Source organism: Leucoraja erinacea, chromosome 15 (genome assembly GCF_028641065.1).
Source record: "Leucoraja erinacea ecotype New England chromosome 15, Leri_hhj_1, whole genome shotgun sequence".
NCBI lineage: Eukaryota > Metazoa > Chordata > Chondrichthyes > Rajiformes > Rajidae > Leucoraja > Leucoraja erinaceus.
This window is the reverse complement of record NC_073391.1, coordinates 31,363,514-31,388,224: the sequence shown is the minus strand read 5'-3', so window position 1 is coordinate 31,388,224 and position 24,711 is coordinate 31,363,514. Positions and strand designations below refer to the sequence as shown.

Sequence of the window (24,711 nt, the reverse complement as noted above, 5' to 3'; positions counted from 1 at the left end):
CACCACTGCACTATCTCACTGGGTAGTAAGTTCCAATGATTCTAGTAAGTTCCAATAAGCAACAATGAATACTTCAGAAAGGCAGTGATGCGCAAGTTATCATCATTGCCTCATAGCTCCAGGGACTTGGGTTCAATCTTGATTTCGGATGCTGCTTGTGTGCAGTTTTTTAATGTTCTCCCTGCCATGTGTGGTTTTCTATTGGGTGTTCTTCTTTCTTCGCACTTGCCATGGATGCAATGATAGGTTAATATGGTGTGAAGGAAGAAGAGGCGGAAAGGACTAAGTTCAGGACACGTTATTAATTGGTAAAAGAGTTGATGCAAAATATTTTAGAGACACCTTCAGTATGGCATGGTGGTGAAACTTGCAGAGCTACTGCCTCGTAGCTTTGCTGAGTCTAGTTCAATCCTGCCCTCCAGTGGTATTTGTGTGAATACAATGAGGTTTACATGTTTTCTGTGACTGAGTCATGTTCCTCCCACACAGTAAAGACATGCGTAACGGTAGGGGAATGGGCCATTGTTAATTGTTCCTCGCGTGCCGATGAGTGGTAGATTCTGGGGAGCTGATGCGAATGTGAGAATTAAAAAATGGGTTTTGTGTAGAGTTATTGCCAAGTTAGCATGGATTTGGTGGGTCGATTAGCCCATTTCTGTGCTGCGTGACTCTATGATCAAGTTATAACCCAGAGATTTCAAGCTTCTCTAATTAAATTTCAGTTACGATCTGTTACAGAAGTGAGGGATTACTACATTACTCCACCTGAAAGATTAAAATCAATATTGCATGTACCTGTACCATCATAAACTAATGTTCAAAATGGAGTAAAAGGGGAGGAAAAAAACCAAATCAAGAATCACAGCTCAGATTTCTGAAACCTGTTTTGCCAAGTCAGGATGTGAAATGTTAGGCAAGCAAAAAGAATTGGAGATAGACACAAAATGCTGGAGTAACTCAGGACAGGCAGCATCTCTGGAGAAGGGATCTGACCTGAAACGTCACCTGTTCCTTTTCTACAAAGATGACGCCTGACGTACTGAGTTACTCCAGCATTTTGTGTCTATTTAGGTGACGGGATCATTTTTATGAGTCAAATGCATTGTATGGGACAAGGTGTCTCACGTAGGCAAGTGCCTAGAGGGATGCAAACTTACCTTCCTCGCATAGCATTAATGAGCAAATTGCATTTGTAGTGACTGCACAATTGTGTTCGTTTGGTGCATTCAGCAAGTTGAAATAGCACAAATGGGATATGAATGAATAATTACTGTCGTTTTTCTGTTAGCAAGATTCCTCATTTTATGCATCAAAACAAACTGAACCAATCTCTTTTCCAGTCAGGTTTGAATACACAAGAAACTGCATATGCGGGAATCCCGAGGAAAACAAACACATTTTGGATTAGGATCTTTCTTCAGAGACTGATGGGAAGTTAGGGGGTGGGGGAGAAAGCTGGAATAAAATAGGTGAGGATGGGTCAAAGCCTGGCAAGTGGCAGGGATGGGAGACAAGCATAGAGGAGAAAAGAGCAGGGGGGGTGGGGGGGGGCAGAAGCAACATGTGCTCGCCAGGGTAGTGGGGGCATAACTTGAAACCAGAGAATTTAATATTCAATCTTGACCTAGTAATAGTCTATTAGAATCATTGTGCTCATTTTGACTTGCCACATTCTACTCCCTTCTAAGAGATCTAGATGCAAGAGCTAAATATGGTGGTCCTCAAATGAACCAGTTGGAAGCTCAGTACGTCACCTTTCAACTCCCCAGAGATGGTGCTTGACCACCTCAGCATTTGTGTCTTATTTTGGAAATTGACTTAATCCATTCCAAATTTGTTCATATAACCAGAACCTATAAGTCTCTGCAGTCCACTAAAATTAGTTTTCCTAATTTAGTGTTTCATCTCATCATAACCCTTCCATCTATTTTTCAAAAATTACCCATGGAAAGTCTGCAATCAAAAAAAATTTCCTCCATTCAGAATCCCACATAGTGTATTAATGCTCCAGAATTTACTGAAAATTCGTTGGTCCTCAGAAGAAAAAGCTTCCAGTCAAGTGGAGATTTAGTGATAATGGGTTCCAGTTATAATCAGATGCACAAGCCGAAGTAGATATCCTCAGGTACAGTAGGGAACATCTAAAAAATGACTCGTTGCTCTACACAATTGTTTAGGTACAACTGCCAAATCAAGCGGATTGAGATATTCCCGATGATTTAACTGGCTGCAAGTCCTTTTGACCTGCTGTTTATCATCCTAGTCATTCTCCAAGCTTGATTTCATTTTAGCACCACTTATCTTTTTAAACCTTCAGTCAACACTGAGGAATCGTGGCAGTGTAGCACAATATGAACTGTGGGTCGTCTTCTGAACTTCATTTTAAAATCCCAAGCATACTTCACTACAACAACTTCTCTTATAATGCAGCACCCAATAATATCTTTGGTGGTATTAGGCTTGAACATTTGTCCAGACTAATGAACGCGATTCTTTAATATCCCTTGACTTTAAGATGTTGCACAACACTGCAATTTATTTTCTAGTGAACTCAGCAAGGTCCAAAGGAGAAGGGGAATCAGGTCCCGGTGAGCCAGATGCAAATCAGAATGTTTAAATAGCAGATTATAGAAGATTTACTGCATTTAAAAATCACCTTTTGGATCAAACCTTTCAACTGATTATTCCTAGAATTTATGGAAGAGATCAGAAAAGTCACACCGTTCCTGCACCATTAAATTGCCTAACAATTGAATGTATAATATTCAGAATGCAAGGTCTCATTAAATCAAAAATGTCATGATAAACCACGGATAAATCCACAAAAGGAAACTTAACAAATGAGAAATGACAACGCTGTATAGTTTGTCTTATTGTTTAATCATCTTCCTTGTGAAAACCCTTCTCTACAACAGCAAAGAATTTTGCCAGGTAAATTAACCCCAGAGTAATACTCCAGTGAATATAAAGGGCTCCAAATCAGTTCTTATTAAGCTGTGTAGCTGATGCAAATGTAGGCATGAAAAAGCTTGATGTAATACAAAGAGTGCAGTGAAATACAGTTTAAAAACGGTATTTGCCTTCTAGGCTAAGCAGTTTGATGCCTACTTGACAGTAGTTTATATATGCTGACCTACTTTGATGATAGTCACCTATATCGGTGCAACAGTTGACACTTGGCTAAGCATGTAAACCTGTATGTGCTTTTTTCTTTAAAAACATCTTATAAACCAGCCCAGCAAACTGGAGGGAAGAAAGTACCCAGAAGGAAAAGTCTTAAAACAATGGCCGACACACCAATTTTGTGCCAGCAGCAAATACCTGTGCGTTTTACTTATTGACAACGGCCAAGTCTACCTGGCTTTAGATGTTACAACAAATACACAAACTTTGGTTTGACATTATTTGTTAGGAGACAAGGTAATAAATTTTGACTGAACTAAAGAGTGCAATGTGGATCACATTTACTGCCAGTTTCCCTCATCAGAAAGAATGCAACAGTGGATAGATTGTAGTAATGCAGTCCAAATAGGTTTTGTGGCATCAGTGCTGGCTGATCAGTACTGACTTCAGTAAGTTGACCTCCTTTCACGGTGATGTTTGCTAATGAAGTATTTGAAGAACTCATACACAGACCAGGCAATAGCTGTAGATGGCATTTGATAGATTATTCTCGCCTGAGCTCCCTTAAAATATGCTGGGATTCCACCCAGTCTGTAAACCGTCCTGAAGGCATTTGCCATGCCAGAAAGATGTCCGCTGATGTTGAGGGAGTTTAGAGCCAAGGATTCCTGTGTGTTTAGTAGTGTTTTGCAAACGTCCAGTGGTGTTGTTACTGCTGCCGAGACAGCACCTGCCATAGCTCCGGAGAGAACGTGCGAGGAAGGGTTGTACTGTCTGTGCGGATTCAACTTTTCCTGCAAGAACTCATAAGTCATGAAATGAACAGCTTGGAAGGGGATGTTCATAGTCAGTTGGGTTGTGTAGCTCCGATAGAATGCTCCAGCCCCTTCCTTTTTCCACACGGTGCTCATACAGTCTAACACCCGCTTGTAGGGAGAGTTGTACATCTGCATCCTTTGCTTCACCACTACGACGTTCAACAGCAGATCAACGCAAACGTTCCAGTCCGCAGAAAAGGGAAGTCGAGTCGGATTTCCAGGCCATCCCAGGTCACAAGTGCAGGTCATGTCAAAGAGAGATGGGTTTTAGAGCAACAAAAACAAAACATTAAAAAGGGAGAGAACAGGAAACAAGTTAGAGAAACAGTCGACAACTCTCCCCATCCCACATGCCAGCAGAATGAAACCACTTTGCCATCAAGTGCAAAGCCCCAAGATTGTTTTAATGAAAGCAAAACATTACTTATTTGGAATATGGATTGTTAAAACGGCACTCTAAATTGCTGCGTTCAAAAATATTGAATATTGCTTTAAAAACACAACTTATCAGGCAGATTTGTAGATGATTGCCTTAACAGCGAGAAACAGAACATTTGAAAGAAAATGTTACCCTAGAGTAACATTTTTACAATTCTTAACTGCCTGTTATGACAAATTTTGCAACCTACAGATTTCTTAATCTACACTTTTTGAAGTTTTCTCTCATATCAAAACAGAAATTCTTCTCTCTACACCATTCCCAATGTACAATAAAACCACATATTTCAATACTGGACAGCATATGTAGTTATAATTTGCCCCTATTGTTATTCTTGATTAACATGAACTATGTAGACTTAAAATGTTTTTGGCATTGCCAATTCATGATGTCAAACAAAATTTCCACTGTCAGCTTCAGTCAGTATATAAAAGTTCAAAGGGAAAATTGGCCAAATTCTATAGGATCACTTGTTTACAGATTTAATTAAAAGACAAAATGACATGGGGTTAGTAAATTTAAATCTTATTTATCAAAAGGATTCACCCAACTGAAAGAGACTGATCAATTACTCATGGGGGTTCTTTAAAAATAAATGTTTATGCATGGATGCTCTTGTCCATTTTAGATAACAGGCTGAAAGATCATTTTATGGATTTAGACAAAAAATGGAATCTAAGGAATTGAATAATGTTCTCATATCTCTGAAAAGATGACCAAGTAATAGAGATTTGTTGCGATTTGAAAGGCAGCTCCTCACCCACTTCCCACATTATTTTTCCTCTACACCATGCAGCTGAAATGGATAAAAACTTGACAACGTCCCTAAATATGTTACTTGAAATACTGCAGATAAAGGTTTGCAGACTTCAGTGAGAAGATAGAAGAGAGTAGCCCGAGTTAGCCTGGGAGGCCAAATCACTGGATGGATTTAAGAGAGAGTTAGAGCTCTAGGGGTTAGTAGAATCAGGGGATATGGGGAGAAGGCAGGCATGGGTTATTGATTGGGGATGATCAGCCATAATCACAATGAATGGTGGTGCTGGCGCGAACGGCCAAATGGCCTCCTCCTGTACCTATTTTCTCTGTTTCTATGTAATTATCTCAAACTTCACAGAAATCCAAATGAGGTTGAACCATTTTCTGAAAACATCTCCAGAATTTGCAGATTGAGTTTTAGTTTAACTTATTGTCACATGTACCGAGATACAGTGAAAAGCTTTTTGTTGCGTGTTATCCAGTCAGCGTAAAAACTACATGGTTACAATTGAGCCGACCACAGTGTACAGATACATGATAAAGGGAATAACGTTTAGTGTAAAATAAAGTCCAGAAAAGTCTGAATAAAGATAGTCCGATGATCTCCAACGAGGTAGGTTGTAGCTCAGGATCACTCACTAGTTGTTGATAGGATGGTTTAGTTGCCCGATAACAGCAGGGAAGAACTACAGTTCCCCTCAAGAAAAATGGATTACAACATCTAAAAGGCAGTTGTTCACTTATAGCAAACCTCCAAACTCGTCAGTCCAGCTACTGCAGAAAAATATTTACCCAATTATTGATTTATCATTAAGTGCAGAGACTACCTAAAATTAAAAAAATGTTTGATGAAATTCTAACATTTACCTTAACACAAGATTAGCCACGTGGTATGTGGCCATAAGATTCATAAACTTAACAAGCGACTTACAGGTAACTGCATTTATGAACCCAAATTTCAACAGGCAAATTTACCTCGAGGCTACCCAGCAAAGCCCAATCTCTTGTCTTACCCATTATATCAGGTACTATCCAAATGAGTCACTTAAAAACAATTTTCTTCCCCTCTCTTTTTTAATACTTAAATGCATGCTCTTGTTAAATTGTTCAGTGAACATCTGAATGCTTGTTTACGTGCTTCAATACCCACCTGGCTGGATTACAAAGATAAAGCCGATTGTCAGCCTGCCAGGCACCCTTAAGTCTACAAACCAATTTACAGCATTTTCTCCAAAGCACAAGACAGTTATTTGCACATTAGAAGACACTGGAATGTAGTGGAAATAATATCTAAATTATTTTTAATTAACAATGTTCATTTAGGAATATGTAAATCTAAGAAAATACTACATCCAAGTTCCCTTTTCCATAAACCCCACCCCCACATCTTTCTTGAGGATCTTTTCCTTGCAGCTGCAGGCAATGCTGCACATGCCCTTCCAACATCCAAAGAGTCTTTACATGAAGATGTACACTTCTTCCAATCAAGATGTTCAGAATGTGCTCTCAATTTTGGAGAAACCAAATGCAGACTGGGTGACCATCCTGCGGAGCACTAGTGTTCAATCCAAGGGCATAGAGGTTCACACTGCTTGCCATGTTGATTCTCCATCCTACTCCCACTCCAATTTATTGGCTGTAGCCTCCTGCACGGAGAACCAATGCAACTGCAAGGACCAGCACCTCATCTTGTTTCCAGTCAAACGACCCAGCTAAAAACGGCAAATGCCATTGTTCCATTGGGTCAGATCCATATTCTGAGAGATTTGGCATTCCTGCTACTTCCATTGTCTGCTGGTAAACTGAATAAAATGTAGAAATATCCCAATCGCTGCAAAACCTTCCACATTCAAAGAAAAAAAACTGTTCATGTCATGACAGAAAGCATTTTAAATCAAGACATTGCTACAATTTATAACCATGAGAATGCTTACCATAACAGGAACTTCTTTCTACTGGCTATATTTATTTGTGAATCAAATAAAAGAAATGCAGTGTCATAAATGCATAGGTGGCAGAACAGGAACTGCAGACATTTCTGGGATATACTGGAGCCCAATAAAGTTACAACTTCAGGAAGTTTCATACGTCAATGGAATGAATGTTCTTGTTTGTTCACACCACTTGAAGTATGGGTTCAATATAATGAGTGAAGGGCTGGGGCTGAAGAAATATGCAAATTTACTGCTCCAAATTAGTCTGAAGGTCTCGACCAGAAACGTCTCTCCAGAGATGCTGCCTGTCCCGCTGAGTTACTCCAGCTTTTTGTGCCTATCTTCAGTTTAAACCAGCATCTGCAGTCCCTTCCTACATACTATATACCCCTACTGGTAAACATGCATCTTATGTTGCCCTTTACAGCTAGCACTGCCTTGGCTCAAACACACAAGTATGGGCAGCCCAGACATAATATCTGAAGACTTCAAACCCCTTAACGCGTAGTCAACAGGAGAGTAAAAAACAAATGGTTGAGGAAGAGGTTCGGCGGATGGGGCAAGCAGTATGGGCAAAAGTATTGAGGGCAGAATAATAAGTGGAGAGAAATCCAAAGCAAAGCTTGCAGCTAAGATGTTATTAATGGCATTCACCATTAGAAATATTCTGTTTAAAATCAGAGGAGAATATTACTGATAAATGTGGGAAAAGTAGTCATCTTGGGGAACTTAGCAATTAATAGAAACTGAATAGAAACCATGTAGACCTTGGGCAGACGTATCAATACTCACTGCACCTGTATAAAAAGAATGGTCTTTCGCATCCTACAGACCAGTAGTTTAATAGATACCTTCATACACAAGACCTTGGTTTCCCCAGCTGCGTAGACCCTTCACAAGGCAACGCCAATTAAGGGACTAAAAACTTGCTTTTTTTTTTTTTTTTTTTAAACAGCTTCTGCTGCTTATCAATCAACAACAATTTCACTGTCATTTATGCAGCACCTGGCTATTTCCTTAAACCTTTTACATTTCACCATTTTGAATCAAAAACAATGTGTAAGAAATTGAAAAACCCAAGGCTGCAATCAGTGATGATCCAGGGTGTTCATAGGCATGAAAGGATGCAACTATTCACATTGGGTAATTTATCCATTTTTATGTAGATTTCAAAATGGACCACTGAATTGCAGAGAAGCAGTGCATCAAGAGGCCAGTCAGACTAACTGTAGTCATAGAGAATCTAAACTCTCCTGGCACGAGGTCAGAAACTTAAACTATTTGTCAATTTGCTCGAGTCAGCTAACTAGTAAAAAAATGTAAAACAAGCACAACTCAGCATACAAACTCCAACAATGCACCCCACAGGAAATTACCCATTCCTCGTGGTCACTTCCCAGTTGAAAAATTGATAGTCAAGTTGTTGCCGAACCAGCAGGTCGAGGAACAGCTTCTTTCCGGCGGCTGTCACTCTACTAAACAACGTACCTCGGTGACTGCCAATCACTCGGTGACTGCCTGACACTTATTATTTATTTTTTATTCAAATCGTTTGCTATGTCGCTCTTCAAGGGAGATGCTAAATGCATTTCGTTGTCTCTGTACTGTACACTGACAATGACAATTAAAATTGAATCTGAATCTGAATCTGTTGTCAAGCCCTTACATTCAGACAATAACTTCATTTTTGAAAGAGTGCACACGATTACATTATCTTGCATAAAGCCTACTTCCATTTTTCTGCGATCACAACTGACAAGTAGGACACATAAAGTTTGTTACTTTTGAGAAAAAATTTAGCGAGCTTTAAAAAAAACCAAAAAAAAACAGAAATCTTCAATACCAGGTGGAAAGCAGTTGGAGGATCTAGAAAATAGTCAATCTCTTTCCGACCAAAACACTATCCAGGTTACAAGCTGAAATTTACCTCAAATTGTATCGATTCATCAGGGGGAGAGAGGAAGAGGGAAGAACAGAACACAACCACTTCCAGCTTTAGAAGGCAACTTTACTCACAAAAGCACAGGCTTTGCATCCAGATTAAAAAGTAAGTCAAGATAACCCTATGCTAAAAACACTGTTACATGGAGTAGCCAAGAAGCATTGACAAGTACATTTTATAATACTTACACCATGTTTGAAGATAAAAGCTAAAATACAAATTTGAACCTCAGGCTGCTGAAACAAAAAGGTTACATTTGCTGCAAACATCAGGGAGCATTGCAAGTAATTCATTGAGTGAAACAAATATTCATCCCTTTTCTACCTTAATCCAAAAATGAAAAAAAAGCCAAGCGATTTCTCTTTTAAGTGTATAGTAAATTCTTCATATTTCTTAAAAGCCATACTTAAATGTTCAAACCATAAACGTCAAACAATGTGATTAGCAGAGTTTTAAATTCCATTAAAATAGCAGATTTCATAGAAAAGGAACAATAAAGACCGATACCCAAGAATGATCAAGCCAAGTTTAAGAGGGTAAAAATTAAAATGTACTCTGGGAAAGAAATTAAATTCACATTTTATTTTATGCAGAACATTGGAGGAAATCTAGGAACAATCTTTTGTATATAGTTACGGAAGGAAGGAAAAGGAAGTGTGGAGATGGACAGAAATGAGGGCAACAAAAACAAAAAAAATGCCGGAAATACTTAGCAGGTCAGGTTCCGTCTGTACAAAGAGAAACAGTCAACGTTTCAAGTCGGCGACTGTCAAAACTGAAAAGGAGACATAAGAATGTTATAAAGCTACAGGGAGAAATGTCTCCAATAGAGTAAAACTGGGCTGACCATGACGATAAGTTGTGGACAAGCTTACCTGGTTAATGTGCAACTGGGAGTGGTTAGTGGGCGAGGCAAAAATAATTTGAGTTGAAAAATGAAGAGCAGGAAGACAAGCCCAGTGGATCAGGCTAGGCATGCTCTCCATTCCAAAGGAAAAAAATCTTATCCCCCATGGTCACACTAGTTTTATTCTGTTAGAGACATCCATCTCCCCCAGCTGCCCTGCAGCTTTACAAACTTCTTTTTGTCTCCTTTTCAGTTTTGAAAAGGATCCCTGACCTGAAACGTTGATCTTTTTCTCCCCTACAGATGCAGCCTGCCCTGCTCAGCATTCCCAGCATTTCCGGTTTTTGTTTTAGAAGCAGCGGCATTTTTTTTAATTTGCAGAAAAGAGTGCAGGATTATAAATTATAACCACAAATAAATGTTAATTTAATGAGTAACAACACACCATTGGTTGTAAATGTTTTACCTGTGGAAGGGAGAGGAAAGTTGAGGGGAATAAAAAGTATTTTTTTCAAATCCTCCTATCAACCCCCAGGAGTTAAAGTGTAAAGTATTCTAGAAGCAGGCATTGGTAAAGCATGACTTCCCGGAGACAACAGATTGTTCTTTTTGATGTCCCCTTCAGCATTTGTGGGTTATCAAAATCGAAATTCCTTTATAGTCAGTTACAAATTTATAAAATAATTTGTTTTTCTCTATTTTTTACAATATATTTCCACTGGACAAGTTACAATAAAAATGTATGGCAGATTTGATACAGGCTAACTTCTGTGACGTCTTCTGCTCTTACAGTGGTGGAAGAGCATTAAACAGTTCTTCACTAAAGGCAGGTACGGGATACTGAGTTGGATGATCAGCCATGATCATATTGAATGGCGGTGCAGGCTCGAAGGGCTGAATGGCCTACTCCTGCACCTAATTTCTATGTTTCTATGTTTCTAAATATATTCAATTGAGAATTGCTCAATGAAAATTAGTCTAATTCTGATCCAAAGTAAAATTTAGTAAAAGTTACATTCTTGTGTTTATAAACATTACAAAACATTTTTGTTTTGGATAATGGAACACTCTTGAAGTGTAATCTCATTTGTAGGAAATACATAACCCAATTTTAACATCCTCAAGAACAAAGACCAAGTCATTGTTGCATTGCTTCAACAAACAATATGGCAATGACCAGGTAATGCATTTTAATATTAGCAGAGGGGTACCAATTACATTCAGCATATTTGGATAACCTATTTTCATTGAGGAGTGACATTTGGTTCAATGTTTCATCGGTAAACAACAGCTTAGACAGTCCAGTACTACTGAAAGGGTCAACAGATGACAAAAGCTTTACGGAAAATATAGAACAAAAAGAGCTCCAAATGGAAACAGCAAGAACAAGCCAGAAATGTTGCAGACCCAGAAACCTCGGAACCATTTTATACTTTTCAAAACAATACAATCACACAGACATCCGATTTGAATCTGTGTTCATATATTGAAGTAAAAAACAAATCAGGGCAACATTGCAGTTAAATTCTTAATACTGCCAACATTACCTTCAGCAGGGTTCATAGCTGCATCATGAAACAAAGTCGCCACACATCCTGCTGCACCTGTAAAAGAAACTCCACACATGAATAAAGGTCATAATCACACAGAACTATCAACATTGCTGGAGGAAATTGTATCCCCAAAAATATCAAAATATCTATAACAGCATGAACTGCAAGGAGCCCAAGAGCAGAACATTCAGAGCCCTGTGCGGATAGCCCGAGGAATCTATACTACTTTAATAGATGGGCCGTATTGTTTCACATTTGTTCCCCATATATCTTGATTGAGGAAAATAGGTGAATGAAAGCCAGGAAAACTGGGCAAAAGTCAGTTGCCATTACATCTACTGAATGACTCAGGAAGCTCAATCATTTTGAGTATTCGACTCGTTTATATTTTTGTTGCCCTTCACACATGCTATTGTCACTGCCAAACACAACAGGAGGAGCAATTCAGGCAAGCTAATGGCAATTTATTTCTCCTCCCGAGAAATTGTGCCTACATTCTGTAGCATGGCCTGCTGAGAAGAGGGGGGGGAAAACATTCATCCTGCCAACCAAATCAACTGGAACTCTGGTTGCACGCAGAGCAGCAAGTTTAGTTGTTTGAGGACTAGGTGCAGTTAGGTCCAAACCGAAGGTTTAAAAACCAGGAAGGCATCACATTTCATCACCTGGCTAGTCAGCTGTTTTCACCCAAGGAGGGATGGTAGGGTGAGAGTTGGGTATGGTTGCATGAATGAGACGAGAATGAACTCCATCTCTACCAAAATACTTGTTGTGAATGTGCATTAGCAGCATGGAGGACAGAGATGTGCAGTGCTTCCGTCACCTTGCCCATCAGAAACCAGCACCACTGTGTCGCTAATGTTTTAAACAATTTAATAATAACAAAAAAAGTAATGCATGTGCATTAATCGTGACTGGATATTGCATATGAAAAATAACCACAAGTGGTGAGATTATACCCAGCACCCAAGATGACTCTCAGTGAAGTATGGAGATAAAAGTAAAAAACAACATCTGGGCTATGGTTTAAATGATTTAGTATTTTGTGTTTGGATTTGCAATGTATTATTCAAAATTAATGTGGCAATAATGCACTACACTTTTCAAAGTTAGCATTTTTCTTCTTCAGAGATAGATTCTAACCCAGATGATTCACACTCCAACACTTGTTAACGGGTCTCAATTACAGCAAACTCTGCCAACCTACAGTTCCCACTTCACAAATGCATCACAAGGAATTCAAATTAATTAATAATTCAGCAACCATAGAATACACCAATCCAAAGAATGTAGTATTTCTGAGAAAAGTGTTCAATTAAAATACCAGATCACAATTTTGAAAACACAGGCAAGGCAAAGACATACCAATATTTTACTTACCAAGATTCGCAACCTGCAAAATGAAACAGGGACTAGGAGGAAGGATTGGAAGATAAACAGCTAAACTGAAAATATCACAACTGTAGTTGCCAGCTTATAAGCAAGTACCATGTATTAATGCAAAACAGGGTTACATAAGCTTTGAGTTGCAAGATTAAAAAGTTCCTAGGTATTGTAAATTAATTACTGGAATTAATAGCTCTACCTCAGTCAGGAATGCTCAGTTGGGAATCTGATATTTTAAGTGAAAAAGATGAAAATTAAAGTCAAATAGATTGCATATTAGAAAGTTATATCAGGAGAAAACATTATTCTCTGGATAACATTTAATAAGCTTCATCAAGTCACAGTTTAAGCAATCAGGCACACACCCATGTTGTTAAAATGTGAAACTCCTGCACTCTACTATGCTATAATTGAGTATTGCTAAAAGGAGAGTAAAACATTGCACATACCCAAAAGATACAGGGGAAGATCGAAAGGCACTGGGCAAATAGTCAGATGAATGAATGTTGTCAAATAAAAACTCAAAACCACATTAAGTGGCAGACACAGTTACAAGTCGAAACAATATAAAAAGGTCAAAATTCTCTGGGAGGAAGTACCACTAGATGGAGCACAGCACAAAATAATCTGCAGGACTGGCTCCAACTTTCAAAAAGTGACAACCAGGAAATAAAGAGTAACAACTAAAACAACTTGTGAGAGGGAGAAGCTTAACAAGTATCTGCAGACTGATTGCACACCACGCATTAAGAAAAGTTTAATTGAGGATCAAAGTAATTTGTATTTTTGAAACTTCAATTAAAAGCATTGGCAAATAATAGTACGACAATGAGATGTCAACTCATAACTAACCATATTTAGTGAGATGATAACTGGAATTAAACAAAGGTGGTTTTGACAGTTATGAAACAGCTATGCATCATAAAACACCATATGCAGAGTGGAACAGAAGGAGCATAGGCCAATCTTATGTAAGATTTGTTATTAATCTTCCATTCAAAGTTCAGTGCCAATTTTTTCTTCAAAAAAGTATTATCAAACTTAAAAATCCAGAAATTGAAATTTAAAATCTACAAATTCAACCTTTTCAGTTGAAATTTTCAGTATATAATTCCAAGGTAATTTCATTTTCTGAAAATGTCCTACCTTGGAAACCATTTGTTTAAATTTGAAGTAAATCCCGAACAAGAATTAGGTATACTTGAGAGTATGTCAAGCAACTTCAAAGAGCAGCCAAGTCAAATCTATCACTGTGAACCTAGATTCATTAATCCAAAGCTCTAGCCCAGTAACATAATTGCTATGCCACAGATAAACTGCACATTAACTCGAGATGCAGAGACTTTTAACTACAATATCGTCAATTGAATTAAGCCAACTTGCATGACATTTTCAGCACAGAAACGCGCCTTTTCACTAATCAGATCGAAGCCAATGGTTATGCTCCACAGAAATTGCCTAGCAACCGCCATCTTTCCCGATAAACATTTCTACTATTTCTCTAACACACACTTATCATTCTTCTCCTTCATTATATCTATGCTGAATGCCTCAACCATTAAGTAGCTTCAAGTTCAATATCACCGTGTACTTGAAAAACACACTTTTGGATGTCAGTGCAAAATAAATTCACACAGGTTTCTTCAAGCCATTCTCAGGCAATAGAGGAAATTAGGCCATTCGGCCCAGCTAATCCACTCCGGCCCATCAGGCTTTCTTACTTCTACCTAATAAATTGAATTAAATATTATTTATATCCAACACAAATCAAAAACATGCAAAAAGATTTAAGATCTTCCAGAAACATGGAATTAGTGTAAAAAAGTGAGTATTTTAAAAGAACAGCCATTCTTCCCAAGTTTAGTATCCCACAAGCTCATAATTGCTGCAAATGGTTTATTTAGTTGTGTTAGGTCCCCATTAGGACCTATCATCTGTTTTCTAGGTAAAAACACAGAGAGCAAAACTAAGTTACATCACAGCAATGAATGAAAAAAAAAGTCAAGGCTAGGAAAAGACCAACATGCTTACAGGAAGGCAGATTAGTAGATTTTAAAACCAGGACAGCACAAGCAGTTTTCAGCATTAGGTGAACATTCTGGTCAAGGTACCTGTACAGAGCATTAAAAGATTACATGAAAGCAACAAATGGTAAGATGAGGTATAAGGGTGAAAACTGAGGAAGAATCACTGAAGTAATTAATACCATTAGCTATGTGACTATTACCACCCGGATGGATGGTATCACTCAATGTCTTTTTAATCTTTTCATAGCAGGCAAAATAGAGGGCATGTGCTGGCCCGGCACCAGTGGCAGTCACATTTAATCCTCTCATTGGCCTCCAAAAACCTTCAGTACGGACAATCCTCTTCAAAGCATCCATTACATTCCTGTATCGGGCAGCAGGGTCTGGCTGCAGGCTCTGCATTCGGGTCTGAAATCAAAGAACAGGAAAGCTATTTAAAGCAAGTACAAAAACACTTGTGGTTTACAGCAACACCTCTTCAGTGGAATATACACAAAATCATAATTGACCATTAGGTTATCTTGATGAGGTACGTCCATCACATTATATCTAGTGAATGAACAGAATTCAAAGCTGGGAGAATTAGTTGTATCAAAATCTACAGGCTTTTCAGGAAGAGAAATTTACTTTTTTTTTTAAAGCCTAGTCACTATCTGGATTCTGTTCAACCAATTACTAAGATACCCAAGCTCATCCGCATTAGTTTGATTTTAAATCTCACCTGCAGATTTTCCTTTCATCACTCCCAACCACAAAAAATTAAACATGTTTTAAAAACATCATTCACAAACTAAAATATATTTACAGATCATATCTTCAAATCAGTTTTTCAACTAGAGCCTTCTTTAAACTTCAAAAAATTAGTCCAGCTTTCAATTTTCCCACCTCAACTCACGTTGAAAAATTCTGTTAATTGAAACTCATATAACAGTAACTCAATTCAAAGCAAACATTACAAAAACTACACTTAAAACTTCCATATTTACGCAATTTAATTAAGCCAGCTCGTCTTTCTAATGACAATATTTCAAATGATAGATTTAACACATATAGAAGATGTCTACCATCCCTGAGATTTTGTGATTTACATGGTAACCCGTGATCACATGTAAAAATTCAGGCGATTAAATCGGAGCAGTTCACTTAGTTGGAGACAGAGTAAAGGCCCTGTCCCACTTACTTGTCCTAGGCATGCAAATTACGCAACCCTGTTGTCGCGTTGAGGTGCACGAGCATTGTGTGGTTGCGCAGGGCCAGTCCCACTGAGAAGCACGGAGGGGTATGGAGTTTTGCACGGTATCGCGCTGCGCTCCGAAATTTTGTAGCAAACGAAAACTTCGCGCGCCACCGGCCTGTCGCGTAACTGACGGCCAAAATGGGACAGGCCCAAGACCCTGGCACCGCGCAACGTGGGCGCATGAAGTTGCGCGCAACCTTCGCGGAACCGTCGCGCCCACGAGGTCGCGTAATTAGCGTGCCAAGGACTCGCAATTGGGACAGGGGTTTAAGGCCCAGCTGGTAGCAAGTGGCTACTCAGTGCTGTGATATTTATGTCATGCAAGTGTACAGCAAGTTAGAAATCCAGTATTATCCCAAACTGTTTGTTTCAGGTCTTCAAAGAGATAGTTACTAGCCCTAATGAATCTCCAAACAACAGCAGTCTGCTACAATGGATTCAAAGAGTATACATTTTCTCCAATCCTGACTGCAATGTTAATCTTGTCCCACCCTTCTAGGGCACCGACTGTCATTTATTTCCAGGCACTAGGTGGAGAAAAGGTACACAAAAATGCTGGAGAAACTCAGCGGGTGCTGCAGCATCTATGGAGCGAAGGAAATAGGTGACGTTTCGGGCCGAAACCCTTCTTCAGTCTGAAGAAGGGTTTTGGCACGAAACGTCACCTATTTCTTCAGTCTGAAGAAGCGTTTCGGCACGAAACGTCACCTATTTCCTTCACCCCATAGATGCTGCTGCACCCGCTGAGTTTCTCCAGCATTTTTGTGTTCCTTCGATTTTCCAGCATCTGCAGTTCCTTCTTGAACACAGGTGGAGAAAAGAGTCACTGCTCGACAATGCCAAACAAGTGCTGTACTTACTTCCATATGTTTGGAGCCAAGTACAACTATAAGTTGACACCTCCTTAATTCACAAACAAACCTGAAGTCCTGAAATGAAAGGCTATTTTTCCATATAGTGAACCAGGCAGCAATTGTTGTTCCTTGAAAATGTGCTTTCTCTAGTGCTAATCTGCAAAAGCTATCATTACAAAATGAGACATGAGGTTTAATGTATTCCCATTGCATGTGTTCACTACACCAAACAATATGTACAATAATAGATTGGTTACCAATTTCATTTTGGCAATCGGCATATAGCCATACTGCACAGAAACAGGTCTACATGAGTTTCTCACGCCTGCATTGCCCATATCTCTCTAAACGTTTCCTATCCATGCACCTGTCCAACTGTCTTTTAAATGTTATAGTACCTGCCTCAACAAAATCCTCTGGCCACTGTATACTCACTGTGGTAGGAGGCCTCAAGGCTGTAATGGATCAGTGGTAGAGGTAAAAGAGGTAAAAATGTTTAGGGTAGTGAGGGGGATCCCAATAAAGCAGTTTATGTCCGGGATGGCGTCAAAGCAAGTGGGGAAGAGTCTATCATTCCCCCGACTTGTGCCTTGAAGATAGTGGAAGGACTTGGGGAGTAAAGAGTTATTTAAACCCGCTCTTGCATTCAACTCATTTGAACTACATACTAATGATGATTACATTTCTTCACAAAATCCCAATACCATCCTCGCTTCCCCCAAAACAGTTCATTGAAGAGGGAGGGCGGGAGAAGACTGATGGATTTGCCACTGAATGTCAAGGCTTTTGTTAGATTCAAAATGCTAAGACATTTTTGACGGAATATCCTTAAAGTTACTTTGCATACAAACACTTAAACCATTATTTAGTAATATAAACAATCATACTGATAATATATTTTATAATTAACCCAGCTTCACTTCCTTCCAACACCATCCTTTCCTTGAACTCTTTTACAGTAGAGAAAGTAATAGAGACTCATGTTGCACAACAGATCACTGCTACTCTTTTCCCAAATGAGTTTTGAAACGGTATGCAAATAATATTAATTAAAACTTGCAGTTAGGCATTATTTGCAGTTTCTTCACGTTTATTGTCACTCTTGCTCACAACTTTCAAATCTTCAAGATACCAGATATTTTTCATCAGAAAATTTCATAAAACAGTATTTGCTTCTGGTTTGCAAGCACATACGCACGAAAAGACACTTTGATAAAAGGGCAAAGAGAAGGTCATATTCGTGGAAAAGAATATGATAGAAAGCATCAAAACGAACTATATATTTTTACAATAGGTATATTACAAGCTTCGCTTTCCCACACCATGTGTGGAGAAAACAATGCAATTTACCAATTAAGACAAAACTGTCATCCAGTTACCAAAATTGGACCTTTATCAGCAGCTGTCTCACACTTAGTCAACTTAAACATATTGATTCTCATTTCACACAACTTAAGGAAAACTCCTTTCAATCCAAAAGGCTTGATTAGCAGAAAATAGGTACAAGAGCACTCAAGTTATATCTAGTCATATTTACTAATGTACCTTCACATTAAGTTCACAAGATGATATTTGTTCTTGCAAAACCAGTGGTTATTTAATCAAGATGATTGTGTTACCATACCCGAAGGGGCTTCCTTTACAGGTAACATTTCAGGTGAATATTTCCCAGACGGTAATGGAATTTTACCTGCACGGATTTAAACCATCAAAATAACAGACACTTATTTCAATACGTTGCTGAAGTCTTCTAACTGAAGCAGTTCATCTGTACAAGAATTGTTACATTTCAAATGCTGTACTTCGGCTTAATTCAGTCTGATAAATATAAGCAGCAGGTAGCCTCAGAACCACAATGGGAAATGAACAATATTGATAACATTGTTTCTGAACAGCATTCATTCAGACAAATCTGCATAGCTCCTACATTACTACTAGTTTTGATCTTCCTGCGCCAAAAGGAAGACTTAATTACCCACAAGTCTAGGTAAGGCCTATCTAGTCTATTGTTCAGTCCAAACAATTTTTAAGAGTTGCAGATTCCCCAAGGGAGTCGCTTAATTTTTAATGGCCAGACATTTGAATCTTCCATCCTATTCCTACTGTTGCACAGTTCCAATGAAACAAAGCATATTTGAGGAATATGCCTCATCTCCCATCTAAGACCATTACATCCTGGGTCTCAATATCCATTTCAGATAACTCACTTTTTCAGATGAATCAGAAATTCCCAGTTTTGCTGCAAACTGTCCATCTGTAAAATTGTCAGCTTTCCTCTCTATGCATGACAATGTTCTCTACCGAGTGTTTCGGTCTCAGACTTCAAAGTTCTGACTTAAATTTCACAGCTTCCGTAAAGTTTCTTTGTTTTTTGTTTTTTCCCCCCCACTGATCTATTAGCCAGATGGCTTTATAAACCTTGCCAATCCTAGCCTCACCTCAGATATTATTTTTATCCCATCCATCCCTTCACCACACTCCGCAATTTAAGACTAAATTGCTTTCACTTTCCCAGTTCTGGTCAGTGCTCTGAAATATTGGCCCAATATCTCTTTCCATGGATGCTGCCTGATTTGCTAAGTGTTACCAGCATTTCTGTTTTCAATTTTATGTTGGTGAATCAGCCTTCAACCTGGATGTAACCCATAAAGTTGCAAACTGCTGGCTACCCAATTGTTTAGATATATGGATTCTAGCATCTTAAGCAGTTTCCCTCCGGGATGAATAAAGATCTATCGTATCGTAGAATTAGTCCTTGTTGCAACTGGTATGCGTTGAGCAGAACCACAAAGCTGAATAACTACACGACATTCCCTTTTCATTAAGCTGCAGAGAAGAACTTTCTTTTAATTTTTAATTAAGTCTTGTGACATTTTCCAGTAATGAAAATATCAGCTTTACATCGCTGGCAGGATGGACACCCGATTCAAGTGGCGAGGTTCCATTTCAGTTTGAACACATGAATCAAGCTAACATTTCACTGCAAGATCTAGAGTACGCTTCATTGTCAGCAGTGCTGTGTTTGTTCAACTCAGATCTAAAAGTGCCAATACGGGTTGAAGAGCAGGAAGTTCCTCCAAGATTGCTTCCTCAGCCAGCAAGAACAATAAATTAAAATAGTGCAAACATTCAAAAATGCATCAACGGACAAAAAGTCAATAGTTCAAAACCGTTTTGAAGAGAAGTCAACTTCAAAAAACATTAGGTTGGTATTAACAGTAGAAACAGAAATTGCCACCACCAATTTCACATAAAATAATGTAATTTCAACAGGTACGATCACAATAACGTGGAATTTGTCTTCCCAATCATTTAAATTGCAGATATGTTAGAACTGACCTCTCTGTAGCACTATAATGGCACCTGATTACCAGACTGCACAGGCCGAATCCAATCATCTCTAAATAGTCAATTTACACAGGCTACAGTCCAAAATTCTTACAAAAACACGAATAAAGTTTTAATATTGTTGTTTACAATGACTGTGGAAATCCACTATAAACAAAAGAGTCTGAAAGGCCATATCCTCCCACTGGAAGGGAAATTACACTGAAAGCCTCTGATAAGCCTTTGGAATTAGTCCACCCTAAATTTAGAGGTTTCTAAAAAAGGCTTCTAGTGAATGCAATTTCGTTCGAACTAAGTTGTCATTAGTTAAGAGTTTTAAACAAAGGTTTTCTGATTTTACTTGCTTACAAGAAAATGCAAAAGGATTGCAATTGTATCAACCACCAATTAATTGCAACCTCACCTTGCACTGATTGAGCTGCTACTTGATTTTAAAACTTAAAACTTGTTTTGCCAGTTTTAAAAAAAAAAAAATCCAAATATAGTCAACGGGCTAATCAGTTGCTGTTATGACCAAAGGAAAAATAATTACTCTGGTCACACACAGTAACGACAAATCAATATTTTACAAAATGAGATCACCATCGTATACAAATCCAATTCATTTAAAAAGTTTAAGTCATCGTGCCACAAAATATGACTAAGTCACAGTTATGGCTCACAATGGGCCTCATCAACCCTTTTTGAAAACAAATTAACAACCAACCCTACAGAATTGGTATAAAATAGAGAAGCTTTTTCGATCAGCAGATCATTCTAAGGACCAGGGGACAATGATTTAATGTGATTAACAAAAGATACAATGGGAATACGTAAAGACTTTAAAATGCATTGTGAAGTATCTGGAAGTCAATACCCTTAAAAAAGATGGAACACAGCCAACCAAAACCAAAGGAGATTGTAGATGTTGGAATCTGGAGCAAAAAGAAGCAAGAAAAAGTTATGGAGTACAAGCACCGTTTATGGAGGGAGCGGACAGATATTGTTTCAGGTCACGACCCTTCCTCATACTATCAAAGGAATTGGAAAAACAATCGAGAAAAAGTGATTTGGAGACCATGGGGAAAGTTTCGGTGGAATTGGTCTTGAAAGAACAGAATGAATTTGACAAAATACATTCTGATTGAAGTGTAAACAATTTTTAAAACAAGTTTGAAGGACAGCAGAAATGACAATGGATCAATGTCAAAACTTTTACGAAGCAATCAAAAATTGGTACTGGATTTCTGAGTTTTGGAAAGGACAAAGACGTGTGCAACGTAATAGCAATTCTGTTACGTAAATATACTATTTCTTCACCATCTCCATACTACACAAATCTATCCTAGGGATACAAAGGCTATCAGGGTAGACACAAAACGTTGGTGTAACTCAGTGGGTCAGACAGCATTTCAGGAGACAAATGGAAGGGCGACAGTTCGGGTCGGGACCCTACTTCAGACTACGAAAGGATTTGGAAAGGCAATCAACAAAAATAGAAGATTAGTGGGCAAAATTAGGGCACATGGTATTGGGGGGTAGAGTGCTGACATGGATCGAGAAGTGGTTGGCAGACAGGAAACAAAGAGTAGGGATTAACGGGTCCCTTTCAGAATGGCAGGAAGTGACTAGTGGGGTACCGCAAGGCTCGGTGCTGGGACTGCAGCTATTTACAATATACGTCAATGATTTGGATGAAGAGATTCAAAGTAACATTAGCAAATTTGCAGATGACACAAAGCTGAGTGGCAGTGTGAACTGTGAGGAGGATGCTATGAGAATGCAGGGCGACTTGGACAGGTTGGGGGAGGGGGTAGGTGCATGGCAGATGACGTTTTAATGCGGATAAATGTGAGGTTATCCACTTTGGTAGCAAAAACAGGAAGGCAGATTACTATCTAAATGGCGTCAAGTTGGGAAAAGGGGAAGTACAACGGGATCTGGGGGGTTCTTGTACATCTGTCTATGAAAGTAAGCATGCAGGTACAGCAAGTAGTGAAGAAAGCGAATGGCAAGTTGGCCTTTATAACAAGAGGAATCGAATATAGGAGCAATGAGGTCCTTCTGCAGTTGTACAGAGCCCTAGTGGGACCTGGAGTATAGTGTGCAGTTTTGGTCCCCTAATTTGAGGAAGGACATTCTTGCAATTGAGGGCGTGCAGCGTAGGTTTACAAGGTTAATTCCCAGGATGGCGGGACTGTGTTATGTTGAGAGAATGGTGCAGCTGGGCTTGTACACTCTGGAGTTTAAAAGGATGAGAGGGTTCTAATTAAAACATATAAGATTGTTAATTTGAGGAATCAGAGGGAAGACATTCTTGCCATAGGAGGAGTACAAAGGTTCACCAGACTGATTCCTGGGATGGCAGGACATTCATATGAAGAAAGACTGGATAGACTCGGCTTGTACACGGTGGAATTCAGAAGATTGAGGGGGGATCTTATAGAAACTTACAAAATTCTTAATGGGTTGGACAGGCTAGATGCAGGAAGATTATTCCCGATGTTGGGGAAGTCCAGAACTAGGGGGTCACAGTTTAAGGATAAGAGGGAAGTCTTTTAGGACCGAGATGAGAAAATCATTTTTTTTTACACAGAGAGTGGTGAATCTGTGGAATTATCTGCCACAGAAGGTAGTTGAGGCCAGTTCATTGGCTATATTTAAGAGGGAGTTAGATGTGGCCCTTGTGGCTAAAGGGATCAGGGGGTATGGAGAGAAGGCAGGGATGGGATACCGAGTTGGATGATCAGCCATGATCATATCGAAGTGGCGGTGTAGGCTCGAAGGGCCGAATGGCCTACTCCTGCACCTACTGTCTATTGGGTCATGACCCAAAAGGTCACCTATTTATTTTCACCAGAGATGCTGCTTGCCCTGCCAAGTTACTCCAGTATTTTGTGTCTAGGTTTGGTATAAACCAACTACTGCAGTACCTTTTACTTTTAGAATTTTAAATATCTATGTAACCATGAATGCTTTAGACCCAATAACATACTGCTAATTAGACTCGATTCTTCCACAATCACCCAAATTGTACCAGCAACATTTTCACTCACACGTGCATTTGTTTTGTAACTGATAAGATACAATTTTGAGTAATGTAAACAAGATAAGAGCTTGTTAGTTTGAAAAATGAACTCCCAGCAAGTCAGGCACACAACGTGCAGTCTTGGAGGGCAAGTTATGAGCTCCCATTAAGTGTTTTACAGCTTTGTCTCTGCTTCAATCTAATCATATTAATGATTACCAAGTCCATAAATAGTTACATCTAATGTTAATGAATAATTTTAACCTTTATTACATTTATCAATTTGCTACGATATTAGCAACAATCACTTTAATTATGGATTTGAAATCGTGTTGCATGAAGCAGCCAAACAAAACTTGTATCATGCCTATCAAAATTGAGGGAAAAAGGTCTGCAGTACTAAGAGGCTATTTTCTTTTTATATAGTGCCACAGCTAGAGAGAAAACTTTCAACTGTACAATTCCAGGATAGCCAGGGTATTGAGTATAGAAGTTGGGACATCATGTTAGTTGTACAAGATGTTGGCGAGACCATATTAAGAGTATTGTTTTGTTTTGGTCAACCTGTTATAGGAGGGATGTTATTAAGTTGGAAAAGAGTGTAGAGAAGATACAAGGATGTTACCAGCAGTAAGGTACCTGCGCTATAGGGAGAGATTGGGAAAGCTAGGATTTTATTCACTGGAGCGCAGGAGGCTAAGGGGTGATTTTATAGACTCACGATGGAAATAGATAGGATGAATGCAGTCTTTTACCTAGGATATAGGAATTAAACATAGGTTTAAGGTGAAAGGAGGAAAATGTAATAGGAACGCAAGAAGCAACATTGCCATATGCTCTAAAGGGTCTACGGCATTGATAACCAAAGTAATATGAAGTGGTGAACTGGCACAATATAAATGTACGGAGATCTGAAGTGTTCTCATTACATGAAGTGTCATAAAGTTACTTGACTAAATCAACGACCACGTCAACACTATGTTCACCCAAAAAGTAGAGATCTCCTTTTGTGTGGCACTTGTTATGGGCCTGTCCCACTTAGGCGATTTTTCAGGCGACTGCCGGCAACTGTCAAGTTGCCGGCAGTCGCCAGAAAAACCAGCAACTGGAACGGCAACCATCAGAGTGGAACACACACACACATCGCCCCCTTCACCAGCCCGTTCTGCAGGCGGTGGACAGGCCAAGCGTGGGGAGCGCTGTCTGACTGAAATTCACACAGTGCAAAGCCAATGTGATGCAGACACACACCACGATGAACAGGAAAAGTCAAGTTGAGTTGCTGCTGGGCCGTCCCCGCCCGGGTATCCCGTCCTTGTCCAGGGTGGTGGGGCGTTGGCGGCCCCGGTACTGGCTCCAGCTCTGCCTGTCCCACCGGGTTGGCCGGCAACCCTGGACTGGCGGAGTGCCTGCACGGAGGGGCACCAACTCGGTTCT

At 39.2% G+C, this 24,711-nt stretch overlaps 1 protein-coding gene across 2 annotated transcripts in view; it reads right to left on the bottom strand.

Annotated features, from left to right (window-relative positions):
- Nucleotides 1-2,859: 2,859 nt before the first annotated feature.
- The window catches only part of LOC129704124 (mitoferrin-2-like), a 66,639-nt gene continuing 44,787 nt past the window's right edge, over nucleotides 2,860-24,711 (bottom strand). For both annotated transcript variants that reach the window (XM_055647028.1, XM_055647027.1), the window contains exons 2-4: nucleotides 15,008-15,236; nucleotides 11,410-11,466; nucleotides 2,860-4,090 (exon numbers count right to left, since the gene is read on the bottom strand). In XM_055647028.1, coding sequence (XP_055503003.1) covers nucleotides 3,570-4,090; nucleotides 11,410-11,466; nucleotides 15,008-15,230 — 801 coding nt within the window. In that variant the 5' untranslated portion in view covers nucleotides 15,231-15,236 and the 3' untranslated portion in view covers nucleotides 2,860-3,569. The remainder of the gene's footprint in view (nucleotides 4,091-11,409; nucleotides 11,467-15,007; nucleotides 15,237-24,711) is intronic.